We start from the raw sequence: 14,559 nt of genomic DNA on the forward strand, positions 1-14,559 counted from the left end.
GTTGGACTCACTGCCAAATTCTCTAAAATGACGTTGGATGCGGCTTATGGTAGTGAGATTAACATTATATTATCTGGCAACAGCTCTGGTGGACATTCCTGCAGTCAGCATGCCAATTGCACGTTCCCTCAACATTTGAGACATCAGTGGCCTTTTATTGTCCCCAGTACAAGGTGTACCTGTGTAATGATCATGCTGTTTAATCAGCTTCTTGATATGCCACACCTTGAAATGCCACACACCTGATATGACACACCTCAGGTGGATGGATTATATTGGCAAAGGAGAAATGCTCACTATCAGGGACGTTAACAAATTTGTGCACAACATTTGAGAGAAATAAGCTTTCTGTGCATATGGAACATTTCTGGGATTTTTTTATTCCAGCTCATGAAACATGGGACTAACACTTTACATGTTGCGTTTGTATTTTTGTTCAGTATAAATACCCTCAAATTAAAGCAGACTGTTTGCAATTTAACCTCAGAGCCAAATCAAAATGAAATTGTCACTGTCACAATATTTTTGGAGCTCTGTATATCCTTTCTTAAACTTAAAGCCTTGATACTCTACAGTCTACAGTGTTACTACTCTAGGAGGAGTGTCTCCACCATAGGCTGAGCTAGTTGTTGAACAATGCTTTTACAAGCAGCACATTAATTATTGTGCACAGTGTATGAAGCCAAACTATTCCTCAACAAACTATCCTGGAAGTAAAACCTAAAGCCTTTTTCATGTAGATGCATGGTTCTATGTTTTGAACATGACTCTACCTGTGTTTACCTGACTTTACCTGTGTTTACCTGACTTTACCTGTGTTTACCTGACTTTACCTGTGTTTACCTGTGTGGTTTTCTCTCTTTCTATCACAATGCTTCCCTCAGCAAGGACAAGTTTGGAAGGTTTGCTCAGCTCTTCCCTAAATCTCTCCCTCTCCCTCTACCCTTCCTTGCTTTCCTACCAGTATCATGTCCCAGAATTACTTGTATGCTTTTCAGTACTAACAACGTTCACAATTCAACAAACAGGCCCATCCCAAATTTCAATTGAATCTCTCTGATTATTTAACTAGGTCAAAATAGATATCATATTTGCTAGTGTGAATTTTTTTCCAGTTGATTTCTTACATGATATCTAACAGTTGCAGACTATCTAGCTTGTTATGAAAAGCGGTGAGCAGCTATAGCCTAACAATTAGATCAGAATACATTATTTTGGTTTGTGAGCATCAAATTGAACAGTTTCACAGTTCCAGGACATGTGCACCACAAAAACAAAAATAATGTATCTTTAGGGATTGACGATCAGGCAATGGGAAGACATAGGGCCTAGTTGAATTCAGACACTTCATTTTGCAATTCAACACAGCTCTGCTCTCCTCTGCAAAATGAAAGTATTCCCTGCATGGATCCATGGCATCATATCACTAATCTTAAATCCAGTCTTGATCATATTGGGATTTGAACATTTATAACTGTTCTCATACTTCTATCAAGCTCATTTTATTTCTTTACATGTCTGTCAGCTGTACTGTGTTCATTTGAGTGTATTGCGAACCTCAACTCTTACGTGTTAAAGACTGAATACTAAAACATTGCTATTCCTGTTTTGTCAGGCTGAAGTGCATGCCCAGTGTCATATACCATACACCACCCTACCTCAAACATACATCTGCAAACTATTTGTTGCTTCTAACATCTAAAATGTAACAAACACACAGTTCAACTATCTTCTCTCCCAGTAGGTATGCCTATGCACTGCTTTCTCACTAACTGCTCTCCAACCTCCCATATACCACTCTGTCAGTAGAAATGTATTCTCTCTCTCTCTCTCTCTCTCTCTCTCTCTCTCTCTCTCTCTCTCTCTCAATGTCTCTATCTCTGTGTCTCTATCTCTGTGTCTCGCTCACTCTCTCGCTTGCTCTCTCTCACACAGTCTCTCTCAATGTATTTTCAAGTCGTGACCGAAATATCACTTTCTTAATTTTACTTATCATCCTATCACTTCTTATCTGCCAATGTTTTGTTGTTGATATGTTGTTAGTATTATTGTTGATGCATCTTTAGCATTTGTCTGTGTTTTTGGCCCTCTTCATTATAGGCTTGTGGTGACCCCAAAGCAAAACCATCCTATCTAATAGACAAGAACCTGGAGTCCGCTGTCAAGTTCATTGTCAGAAAATTCCCAGCAGTTGAAACACGCAACAACAATGTAAGTCTGTCTTTTGCATGTATATTACATATATATTACATTCTATTTAAGCTAATTTTAAGCCTTTGTATCTATACTATATGCAGTCCTTTCTCTATTGAACTACTAGGTCTGTACAATAAATGTTGTGTTTTGTCATATTTATTATTATTATTATTATTATTTTTCGATCAAATAGGAATTTTAAATTAAATTGTATCTGAGATTCATCATCCTATCTTTTCATTATTGGTGTACCACCCACATGTACATTTCCATAAATGTTATGTTATGTATGCTAATTCTATCTTTATAGCTAAACATTTTCAGTACAACTAATATATTCTCACCATGTTTGTCTTTTCAAGTAATTTTTCTCCCCAATGCTCAGCTATCACCGTTGGCTGGCTTTATATTTTGTTAGAAATGTTAAATTGCTTCTTTGGTGTAGCTGTGATGTGTTTTGCTATGTTGCTGTACTTTTTGCTGCAGTGTTTTATGTTTTACTGTCTGTGTTTTTCTTTTGCATGCTAAACTTCTTGGCTTTTTTCTGGAATATTCTTTTGGTAAGTTGAAGCTCCTCATAGTTCCTTTTTTTTCTACTGAGTGGCCGCAGATTCGACTTTTCTGGACATTATTTCTCAACAGCTAAATGTCCCGACGCTTCTGAGCATGTGCAGGATCCTATCCTTCTCTGCTCTACTCCTAGAGAACAGGCTAGTCTTGCGAAATGGTGCTCTTTTAATAAAGTTTGATCAAAGTTTAATCAATGTCTGCAAAAACACGATGATAGCATTCTACATAACAAAACTGACTATAATAGTATAACATTACTGTAAGACAAAAACAACAAGGTAATTTCTTATGAGATTTTAGGATGATTGAGCAAATGGTTGCATTTTTCTCTCATGTGACCAAAACAACAGGACGCGCCACTAAGCAAAATATGTGTTTTGATTGAAACTAAACACAGGTAGGCTATGCTACAGTGTGTTAACACCATCTGCTATAAAATTTGCTCACTGCATTCGGAAAGTATTCAGACCCTTTAACTTTTTCCACATTTTGTTAAGTTACAGCCTTATTCTAAAATTGATGAAATAGTTTTTTCCCTCCTAAATCTACACATGGGGATGGGGAGTGTTGCTGCACAGATATTTTCAGGTCTTTCCAGAGATGTTCAATCAAGTTCAAGTCTGGGCTCTGGCTGTGCCACTCAAGGACATTCAGAGGCTTGTCCCGAATTCACTCCTGCATTGTCTTGGCTGTGCTTAGGGTCGTTGTCTTGTTGGAAGGTGAACATCCACCCCAGTCTGAGGTCCTGAGCGCTCTGGTGCAGGTTTTCATCAAGGATCTCTCTGGTCTTTGCTCCGTTTATCTTTCCCTCAATCCTGACTAGTCCCTGCCGCTGAAAAACATCCCCACAGCATGATGCTGCCACCACCATGCTGGTCTGGTTTCCTCCAGACTTGACAGTTGACATTCAGGCCAAAAAAATCAATCTTGGTTTCATGAGACCATAGAATCTTGTTTCTCATGGTCTGAGAGTCCTTTAGGTGCCTTTTGGCAAACTCCAAGGCTACATTCCAAACATATAAAAGACACACCCAATCCCCTCAGTCCTTAAATTAAGTGGACACTTCTGATGACATATCATGACGTCTGACGAGTATACACTTGCAGGGCGATGGAGGAAGGAATTATTTTTAAATGGACCGCCCTTGCCTGGAAATTCGTTGCTTGTTCATCCCGCGATGATTGTGTTTTCAGACACCCTTAGCTTGTGGGTGCTTTATATGCGCTACAGTCAATTATGATTGCATGTCTACTTATATTAACTATATAATTAATAATATATGCCTACTGTATGATAGCTAGCAAATGTATTAGCTAACTAACGTTAGCCTGCCTAGCTGAAACATCTGAAGAAGAAAAATGTTTTATTTCTACAATTTCCAAAAGATAACCAAATAAAAACATCATTACGTTTACGAGACGTGTTTGTGCCGTCGTGCATTAGTAGCACAATTTCTAAACTTTTACATTCGTTTTTACTTACACTTGTATGTTGACTTATCCATAGTGACGTTGAAGTTTAAAATTTCGGCTGACTTTTCTTAGCGAATGTACAATCATCGCAAATTGAATTATGGGGCGTTTCAGGCCCTGAAGTGAACATAATTGTACATTCGCAAACAAGATCAAAAACGAGGGCTGAGGGGCTTACGTTGCAAACTCCCCTTGTTTGGCTAATCATTTGGACCGACGTCCAAGATGGTGACGGGGAGTCCCCCAAGGGCATAAGGCGAGGCTAAGTGGACGAGGGTGTGTCTTTTTATGAGTTTGAAATGCTGCCAAATTGGGCTGTCATGTGCCTTTTACTGAGGAGTGGCTTCCGTCTGCAGAGATGGTTGTCCTTCCACAGAAGAACTCTAGAGCTCTGTCAGAGTGACCATCGGGTTTTTGGTCACCTCGCTGACCGATGCCCTTCTCCCCCGATTGCTCAGTTTGGCATTGTTCGGAAAAGGCATTGTTTGTCACCAAACTGTTCCTGGATGGTTGGGAGAAGTTGCTCTCGGAGGATGTGTTGGTACCATTCTTTATTCATGGCTGTGTTCTTAGGCAAAATTGTGAGTGAGCCCACTCCCTTGGCTGAGAAGCAACCCCACACATGAATGGTCTCAGGATGCTTTTGTTAAGTTACAGCTTAATTCGAAAATGTATTAAATTACTTTTCTCCCTTATCAACCTACACACAATACCCCATAATGACAAAGCGAAAACCGGTTAAAAAATGTTTGCAAATTGCATGACACAGGACTGATGTTAGCGCTCACATTGTCTTCTCCGGACAAGCTTTTTTCCGGATGCCCCAAACAATCGGAAAGGGGATTCATCAGAGAAAATGACTTTACCCCAGTCCTCAGCAGTCTAATCCCTGTACCTTTTGCAGAATATCAGTCTGTCCCTGATGTTTTTCCTGGAGAGAAGTGGCATCTTTGCTGCCCTTCTTGACACCCGGCCATCCTCCAAAAGTCTTCGCCTCACTGTGCGTGTAGATGCACTCACACCTGCCTGCTGCCATTCCTGAGCAAGCTCTGTACGGGTGGTACCCCAATCCCGCAGCTGAATCAACTTTAGAAGACGGTCCTGGTGCTTGCTGGACTTTCTTGGGCGCCCTGAAGCCTTCTTCACAACAATTGAACCGCTCTCCTTGAAGTTCTTGATGATCCGATAAATGGTTGATTTAGGTGCAATCTTACTGGCAGCAATATCCTTGCCTGTGAAGCCCTTTTTGTGCAAAGCAATGATGATGGCACATGTTTCCTTGCAGTTAACCATGGTTGACAGAGGAAGAACAATGAATCCAAGTGCCACTCTCCTTTTGAAGCTTCCAGTCTGTTATTCGAACTCAATCAGCATGACAGAGTGATCTCCAGCCTTGTCCTCGTCAACACTCACACCTGTGTTAACGAGAGATTCACTGACATGATGTCAGCTGGTCCTTTTGTGGCAGGGCTGAAATGCAGTATAAATGTTTTTGGGGGATTCAGTTAATTTGCATGGCAAAAAGGGACTTTGCAATTAATTGCAATTCATCTGATCACTCTTCATAACATTCTGGAGTATATGCAAATTGCCATCATACAAACTGAGGCAGCAGACTTTGTGAAAATTAATATTTGTGTCATTCTCAAAACTTTTGGCCAGGTCTGTATATAGTCAGGTGTGTGCCTTTCCAAATCATGTCCAATCAATTGAATTTACCACAGGGGGACTCCAATCAAGTTGTAAAAACATCTCAAGGATGGAAACAGGATACACCTGAGCTCAATTTCGAGTCGCATAGCAAAGGGTCTGAATACTTATGTAAATAAGGTATTTAAATAAGGTATTTCTTATAAGGTATTTCTGTTTTTTGTTATACATTTGCAAACATTTCTTAACCTAATTTCGCTTTGTCATTATGGGGTATTGTGTGTAGGGAGAAAAGTAATTTAATCAATTTTCGAATTAAGCTGTAACTTAACACATTGTGGAAAAAAAGTCAAGGTGTAGGAATACTTTCCGAATGCACTGTAATTCAAAACAACACAACACTGTTCTGCTTCTAAACAACGCTATACCTCAAGAAGATCTAAGTGCATAACTTGCATTGGTATTCAGATGCTGCGTGGATGTTTCACCGGTAAAACTTGAATGAATTATCATTCATAATTGACAGTAGACATGTGAAAGGAGGTTGTCTACGAGTAGAGCAGAGACTGAGTGTAAAGTAGAGAATCCCGCACATGCGCAGAAGCTTAGGACTTTTAGCTGTCGGGAAGAAGGGTCCATTAAAGTCAGATCCGCAGCCTATGACTTTTTTCTATGTTTTGCATGTTCTCTTATTTTCTATGTAGTAGATTCTTGTTTAAGTAATATTGCTAATGATTCATGTTTTTATCATCTTTCACACCTCAAGATCATTCAAGTTTTTCTATACTGCTAGGTAACAGTTAACTGTTAGGTAAAATTTTGTTACGTTTTTGTTTGAAAAGTCGAATAAGTAACATTTATGTTGTAGGGAAAGAGACCAGGGCTGTCTAACAAATGGCACCCTATTCTCAATATAGTGCAGTACTTTTAACCAGAGCCCTATTGGCCCTGGTCAAAAGAAGCACTCTACATAAGGAATAGGGAATAGGAATAGGGTGCCAATTGGGATGCACACCAAAGATAACAATCCAGCCAACATGACTTCACATTTGGTTTGTGAGAGGCTATCATTGGCTAAATAAAGGCCCCATTGTGACAGTGCTAAAATGCAGAGATGTTATCAAGCGCAACATTAGTATTTTGGAATAATAAAGTTGTTTTTTGCTTAGAGCGCTACGTTTTTGAGTTGTCAAAATGTCACCCTGATCCGTTGTGTGATATCCTTGGTAGTATTTCTCAGGATATCAAGGGATGTTAACAGATTGAGACCACTTACACTATCCAGAGAAAACATGCACTACCAAGCACAGATGGCAATGGGAACAAATTCATGAAGTATAAGATGTTACCACCATACTACCAGATTCCATCAGCCTATTTTACTGTGCTCATCATTCATTATCCATACCATGAAGCTTTGTGTGTCCTGTAAAGTTGAACTTGAATATAAAAACAAAATGTTTCAGTTTACAACCATGTTTTTCTTTACTTCTACAGCAACAGCTTGCACAACTACAAAAAGAGAAGTCTGAAATCCTTAAGAATTTAGCGTTGTATTACTTCACATTCGTAGATGTGATGGAATTTAAGGTATGTGCAACTAAGCATCATTCAATGTAGTGAAAAAAGAGTATCTTATATCTTAACATTAAAAACCAAAGTCTATCAGAATTCCAGTCATTCCAATAAATGTTATATCACTTGATCTTCAAGAATAGGACCTGGAAATATGGAAGTATAGATTAGCCAAATTGTTTTACCTGAGCATAACCCCACAACTAAGGACTTATTGGCCAGCCCTACACTGTTGTTTATGATTTTTGTTGTCATGGAGGACTGATTGGGCTCATTGATTCGAGTTGAAAAATAAATGCTACGCTCATGGAATGTTTAAAGGGCAAATCCACAGAGGAAACTATAGCAAAACGGGCTCCCTGTCTCTGTTTTGGTGAAAAGCTGAGGGATGGGCCTTGAGAAATAAACCACTCTCAGATTAATAGACATAGCTATGGATGCAAGGACTGACCATCCATGATATCAAAATTGTTTTAACCATGTTATGTGTTTGTTTACATTTTGGGTTCTCATGTAGTGTGACAGTTGAACTAAACTCATGAGGCATTTATAAATTATATTCTTCAAGAATCAATGGATATATAGATATATATTTATACGTCCAAAAATGGATGTAGCAACTACAGATTGCCCCTTTTAAGTCTATCAAAAGTGTGTGAGTTTTAGCATGTGTCCATTAGACCTATGGATTTTGTTTGATTGTTAGCAGCATGAATTAGATTGAGCAATAAAAGCCACTGGTTTCAAAAACAATGATTTATAGGCAGCTTGAACTTGTTGAATTCAACCATTATTATTAAAATTAGATATGTGAACAGCGATCCACAACAACCACAATTCGTAAGGCGCAAATAGCTAAATGAGAGAGCAGCAGTGTGATTCACATAAATGTAGATATCAATAATAAGTGATATCCGTATCGCCATAGACTACACCACTGCTGTCATCTTTACCTCCAAGTGTTTATTCAAGTTGGATAATCTTTGGATGCCGACAGCAGTCGCACCATTGGAAGACGTGTTGGACTGTAGCCTACAAAAGCCCATTCCTGCTCTTTTCCCGCGATCCAACTACACATTTGGTGTGTCATCATAGTGGTCTCTGATTTATGGTCAGACTCACTCAGGTGGAACAAACTTGCCTTTTTTCAATGCTGATTTGAATGTCATTGAGCAAACATTCTTTCTCAATTTAAAAGTAATCCTCAGAAGTAATCATCTAGTTTTTCAAAAGTATCTGTAATCTGATAACAATATTTTAGCTGGTAACGTTACAGATTACAGTTACGTTACTCCTCAACCCTGATTGTACATGTATAATGATAATCCATCACAAATAATAGTTACTTATCATCAAGTTACTATACTGTGAAATGTACATCCGTCTAATATCTTTCTCTCCTTCCAGGACCATGTCTGTGAGCTACTGAACACTATCGATGCTTGCCAAGTCTTCTTTGATATTGTAAGTTAAAAGGCACATTGATCTGTACATAGCATGTAATTACAAGATGCTTTCTCAAATGTTTTCTCAAAAATTATATTTCATACACTGCCTTCAGAAAGTAGAATTAGTCCTTTTGGAAGTTTTTCTTGGTAAGCCATTTTCATGATTTTTGTCTCTGTTGTTTAGCACCCCTTCTTTCCTTTGTTTGCTTAAGCGGAGGCCCACCTGAACTCTTGCCTTCAGAAAGTATTCATACCCCTTGACCTATTCCACATTTTATTGTGTTACAGCCTGGATTCAAAATTGAGTATAATTCTCACCAATCTACACACAATACCCCATAATGACAAAGGGAAAACATGTTTTTTGAAATTTTAGCAAATGTATTGAAAATGAAATACAAAAATATCTAATTTAAGTATTCACACCCCTAAGTCAATACTTTGTAGAAGCATCTTTGGCCGTGATTACATCTTTGTCTTTCTGTGTAAGTCTCTTAAGAGCTTTCCACACTTGGATTGTGCAACATTTGCCCATTATTCTTTTCAAAATTCTTCAAGCTCTGTCAAATTGATTGCTGATCATTGCTAGACAACTATTTTCAGGTCTTGATATAGATTTTCAAGTAGATTTAAGTCAAAACTGTAACTCATCCACTCACGAACATTCACTGTTTTCTTGGTAAGCAACTCAGTGTAGATTTGGCCTTGTGTTTTAGGTTATTGTCCTGCTGAAAGGTGAATTAATCTCCCAGTGTCTGATGGAAAGCAGACTGAACCAGGTTTTTCTCTGGGATTTTGCCTGTGCTTAGCTCCATTCCGTTTATTTTTTATCCTGAAAAACTCCCCAGTTCTTAACGATTACAAGCATACCCATAACATCATGCAGCCACCACAATGCTTGAAAATATGTAGAGTGGAACTCAGTAATGTGTTATTTTGGATTTGCCCCAAACATAACAGTTTGTGTTCTGGACAAAAAGTGAATTGCTTTGCCAAATTCTGTCAGTAATACTTTAGTGCCTTGTTGCAAACAGGATGCATGTTTTGGAATATTTGTATTCTGTAGAGGAATTTTTCTTTTCACTCTGTCAATTAGCTTAGTATTGTGGAGTAACTATAATGTTGTTGATCCATTCTCAGTTTTTTTTCCTATCATAGCCATTAAACTCTGGAACTGTTTTAAAGCCACCATTGGCCTCGTGGTGAAATCCCTGAGCGGTTTCCTTCCTCTCTGGCAACTGAGTTAGGAAGGATGCCTGCATCATTATAGTGACTGGGTGTATTAATACACCATACAAAGTGTAATTAATAGCTTCACCATGCTCTAAGGGATATTCAATGTCTGCTTTTTTTTTTTTTTTACCCATCAACCAATAGGTGCCCTTCTTTGCGAGGCATTGGAAAACCTACCTGGTCTTTCTGGTTGAATCTGTGTTTCAAATTCACTGCTCGACTGAGGGACTTTACAGATAATTGAATGTGTAGGGCACAGAGATGAGGTAGTCATGTTAAACACTATAATTGCACACAGAGTCCATGCAACTTACTATGCAACTTTTTTAAAGCACATTTTTACTCCTGAACTTTAGGCTTGCCATAACAAAGAGGTTGAAATCTTATTGACTCAAACATTTCTAAAAACATAATTCCCCTTTGACATTATGGGCTATTGTGTGTAGGCCAGTGACAAAAATATCTACAGTTAATCCATTTTTAATTCAGGTGTAACACAACAAAATGTGGAAAAAGTAAAGGTGTGTGAATACTTTCTGAAGGCATTGTAGATTGAAATGTTTTTAGGTTCAGATTTAATAGTTTGGATGTAGATTCTATTTTGTTCCCATATCTCTTTTTTACAGACTGTAAACTTTGACCTGACCAAGAACTACCTTGACTTAGTAGTGACCTACACTAACCTAATGATGCTATTGTCTCGGATTGAAGAGAGGAAAGCTATCATTGGCCTCTACAACTACGCCCATGAAATGACACATGGATCAAGGTATGTAGGGTGGTGTCTCTTCCTGTCTATGTCCTTTCTCTGGCTCATCTCTGAAATGTTCAATCTGCATTTGCACCATCCCTGTAAAATAATATTAAGATCATACTTTAACACATTGTTAACGTACTGTTATACCAATTGATAGTGGCCGTATATTAAAATCACGCAGTAATATAAAAATGCATTCTTAAAACATTGTATGGTAGTTACAGACCTAGTTTAGACCTAGTTTAGATACGCCTGAGAACTACCAATGTCAACAACATCTTTATTTGTATTTATTTTTTTATTTAGTGATCGAGAGTACCCGAGGCTGGGACAGATGATTGTTGACTACGAGAACCCGCTGAAAAAGATGATGGAGGAGTTTGTTCCCCATGGGAAGGTGAATATAAAGTGTCACCTGTTTCTCAACATTTTATGTTCTTTTCCTGAGCACTGACAATGAAAATACATATTTTGGTTACAATTTATAATATAACTTTCGGTTACACTTTACAATAACTTTGATGCTTAAGCAATGATTATGTATGCATATATTGCTTATACAGTTTTATAAATGTATAAATAGTTGATTAATGCTTGTTCATGAAAGTTATTATTAACTGTCATAAACCAATATATCTCTCTCTCCTCCCTCCCCTGTAGTCGTTGTCAGACGCCCTGCTCTCCCTCCAGATGGTGTACCCCAGGAGAAACCTGTCTGCTGACCAGTGGAGGAACGCACAGCTACTCAGTCTCATCAGTGCACCCAGCACCATGCTCAACCCAGCCCAGTCAGACACAGTGAGAACACAATATATAGCATATTCCACTTAGTTTTGATACAAAGGGATGTGTACAGTACAGTGGGTGTGTACAGTAATGTGATCCCCGCAGGAGTTTAACCCATTACTATGGTGTTTCTAGTGCTACATCTCTCAAATCACACCATTTTCTGTTCACAGGCATGTGCATTTACCTATGATTCTGATTTGTTCTAGATGCCCTGTGAATACTTGTCCCTGGACGCCATGGAGAAGTGGATAGTTTGTAAGTGTTTTTTTTATTTAACCTTTATTTAACTAGGCAGGTCAGTTAAGAACAAATTCTTATTTACAATGACGGCCTACCCCGGCCAAACCCGGACGACGCTGGGCCAATTGTGCGCCGCCCTATGGGACTCCCAATCACGGCCGGATGTGATGCAGCCTGGATGTGTGCATAGAGTGGAGTCTGATCTAATTGATTTAATAGGTTTATACCATTGGAGGGAAGGGGGAGCGTGATCGTTTTTAATTGTAATTCATTGTTGAGGTACAGGCTTGTGAAGTCATACAACACTTTAAAAAATATAAATCAGTTGAAATATTCTCATTCTGCACAAATACTGTTCAAAATCATATTTCTGTGCCTCTAACTTTCTATCTGACTCTAACTTTTGATTGTCAGTTGGCTTCATTTTATGTCACGGGGTCCTGAACAGTGATCAGGCAGCTCTGAGCCTGTGGAAGCTGGCTCTTCAGAGCAGCACCTGCCTCTGTCTCTTCAGAGACGAGGTGTTCCACATCCATAAGGCTGCTGAGGACCTGTTCATCAACATCCGCGGGTGAGGGACACTAACTTTCTGAGCTAGTTTCCTGAAGCTAGATTAAGCCTAATCCTGGACTGAAAAGCATGCTCAATGGGTACAGTTTGAGCATATTCCCAGACAGCTGTTAAGTGTGTGTGTGAGTAAGTATGTTAACTATTCTCCCTTTTCATTTCATAGCTACAACAAGCGTGTGAATGACATCAAAGAGTGCAAAGAACAAGCTCTGTCACATGCGTAAGTGCCTCATAAATGCATCTTATTGCACCAAAAGGTTTTAAATGGTATTTGTCACAGTATCCTCTCATTATGAAATTGTTGCCAATTGGTTTTTGTTTTGTTACAGAGGTTTGATGCACAGAGAAAGACGCAAGTTCCTGAGATCTGCCCTGAAGGAGCTGGCCACAGTCCTATCTGACCAGCCAGGGTTACTGGGGCCTAAGGTACTGCACTAGTGCTCTATTTTGGTATTTTGATACTTTTTTTATTTAGACAGTATGGAAATCAGATGGGGGTACGGCAGGTGGGAGAAACAGTGGGAAGGGTGGACACAGGGATTGAACCCCAGTCTCAAGTGGGAAGATTTGTATGTGTGACTCCTGCTAGGAGTGTTGCCACTTAATGACGGCTCTTCACCTACCCTGCTGCGCGACTGCTCTCTAGTTGTGTTAACATGATAATGTTACATAAGACTAATGTAGCGGACACGAGTCAGGCAGGGTTTTATTTTATTTATTTTATTTAACCTTTATTTAACCAGGTAGGCTAGTTTAGAACAAGTTCTCATTTGCAACTGTGACCTGGCCAAGATAAAGCATAGCAGTGTGAACAGACAACACATAGTTACACATGGAGTAAACAATTAACAAGTCAATAACACAGTAGAAAAAAAAAGAGAGTCTATATACATTGTGTGCAAAAGGCATGAGGAGGTAGGCGAATAATTACAATTTTGCAGATTAACACTGGAGTGATAAATGATCAGATGGTCATGTACAGGTAGAGATATTGGTGTGCAAAAGAGCAGAAAAGTAAATAAATAAAAACAGTATGGGGATGAGGTAGGTAAAATTGGGTGGGCTATTTACCGATAGACTATGTACAGCTGCAGCGATCGGTTAGCTGCTCAGATAGCAGATGTTTGAAATTGGTGAGGGAGATAAAAGTCTCCAACTTCAGCGATTTTTGCAATTCGTTCCAGTCACAGGCAGCAGAGAACTGGAACGAAAGGCGGCCAAATGAGGTGTTGGCTTTAGGGATGATCAGTGAGATACACCTGCTGGAGCGCGTGCTATGGGTGGGTGTTGCCATCGTGACCAGTGAACTGAGATAAGGCGGAGCTTTACCTAGCATGGACTTGTAGATGACCTGGAGCCAGTGGGTCTGGCGACGAATATGTAGCGAGGGCCAGCCGACTAGAGCATGCAGGTCGCAGTGGTGGGTGGTATACGGTGCTTTAGTAACAAAACGGATGGCACTGTTATAAACTGCATCCAGTTTGCTGAGTAGAGTGTTGGAAGCTATTTTGTAGATGACATCGCCGAAGTCGAGGATCGGTAAGATAGTCAGTTTTACTAGGGTAAGTTTGGCGGCGTGAGTGAAGGAGGCTTTGTTGCGGAATAGAAAGCCGACTCTAGATTTGATTTTAGATTGGAGATGTTTGATATGAGTCTGGAAGGAGAGTTTACAGTCTAGCCAGACACCTAGGTACTTATAGATGTCCACATATTCTAGGTCGGAACCATCCAGGGTGGTGATGCTAGTCGGGCATGCGGGTGCAGGCAGCGAACGGTTGAAAAGCATGCATTTGGTTTTACTAGTGTTTAAGAGCAGTTGGAGGCCACGGAAGGAGTGTTGTATGGCGTTGAAGCTCGTTTGGAGGTTAGATAGCACAGTGTCCAAGGACGGGCCGGAAGTATACAGAATGGTGTCGTCTGCGTAGAGGTGGATCAAGGAATCGCCCGCAGCAAGAGCAACATCATTGATAAATACAGAGAAAAGAGTCGGCCGAGAATTGAACCCTGTGGCATCCCCATAGAGAGGGGGTTGCTCATAGCCCCGCCTGCGAGCTTCAA

At 39.6% G+C, this 14,559-nt stretch overlaps 1 protein-coding gene across 7 annotated transcripts in view; it reads left to right on the forward strand.

Annotated features, from left to right (window-relative positions):
- The window catches only part of LOC139401784 (nck-associated protein 1), a 57,637-nt gene that overhangs the window by 10,463 nt on the left and 32,615 nt on the right, over window positions 1-14,559 (forward strand). For 2 of the 7 annotated variants that reach the window (XM_071145775.1, XM_071145760.1), the window contains exons 2-12: window positions 885-902; window positions 2,101-2,211; window positions 7,387-7,479; window positions 8,872-8,928; window positions 10,772-10,914; window positions 11,209-11,299; window positions 11,563-11,700; window positions 11,898-11,946; window positions 12,346-12,502; window positions 12,665-12,721; window positions 12,831-12,927. In XM_071145775.1, coding sequence (XP_071001876.1) covers window positions 885-902; window positions 2,101-2,211; window positions 7,387-7,479; window positions 8,872-8,928; window positions 10,772-10,914; window positions 11,209-11,299; window positions 11,563-11,700; window positions 11,898-11,946; window positions 12,346-12,502; window positions 12,665-12,721; window positions 12,831-12,927 — 1,011 coding nt within the window. The remainder of the gene's footprint in view (window positions 1-884; window positions 903-2,100; window positions 2,212-7,386; window positions 7,480-8,871; window positions 8,929-10,771; window positions 10,915-11,208; window positions 11,300-11,562; window positions 11,701-11,897; window positions 11,947-12,345; window positions 12,503-12,664; window positions 12,722-12,830; window positions 12,928-14,559) is intronic. The other 5 variants (XM_071145791.1, XM_071145779.1, XM_071145801.1 and 2 more) reach the window with 3 other exon arrangements.

The sequence above is a fragment of the Oncorhynchus clarkii genome, chromosome 3, assembly GCF_045791955.1.
Source record: "Oncorhynchus clarkii lewisi isolate Uvic-CL-2024 chromosome 3, UVic_Ocla_1.0, whole genome shotgun sequence".
Classification (NCBI taxonomy): domain Eukaryota; kingdom Metazoa; phylum Chordata; class Actinopteri; order Salmoniformes; family Salmonidae; genus Oncorhynchus; species Oncorhynchus clarkii.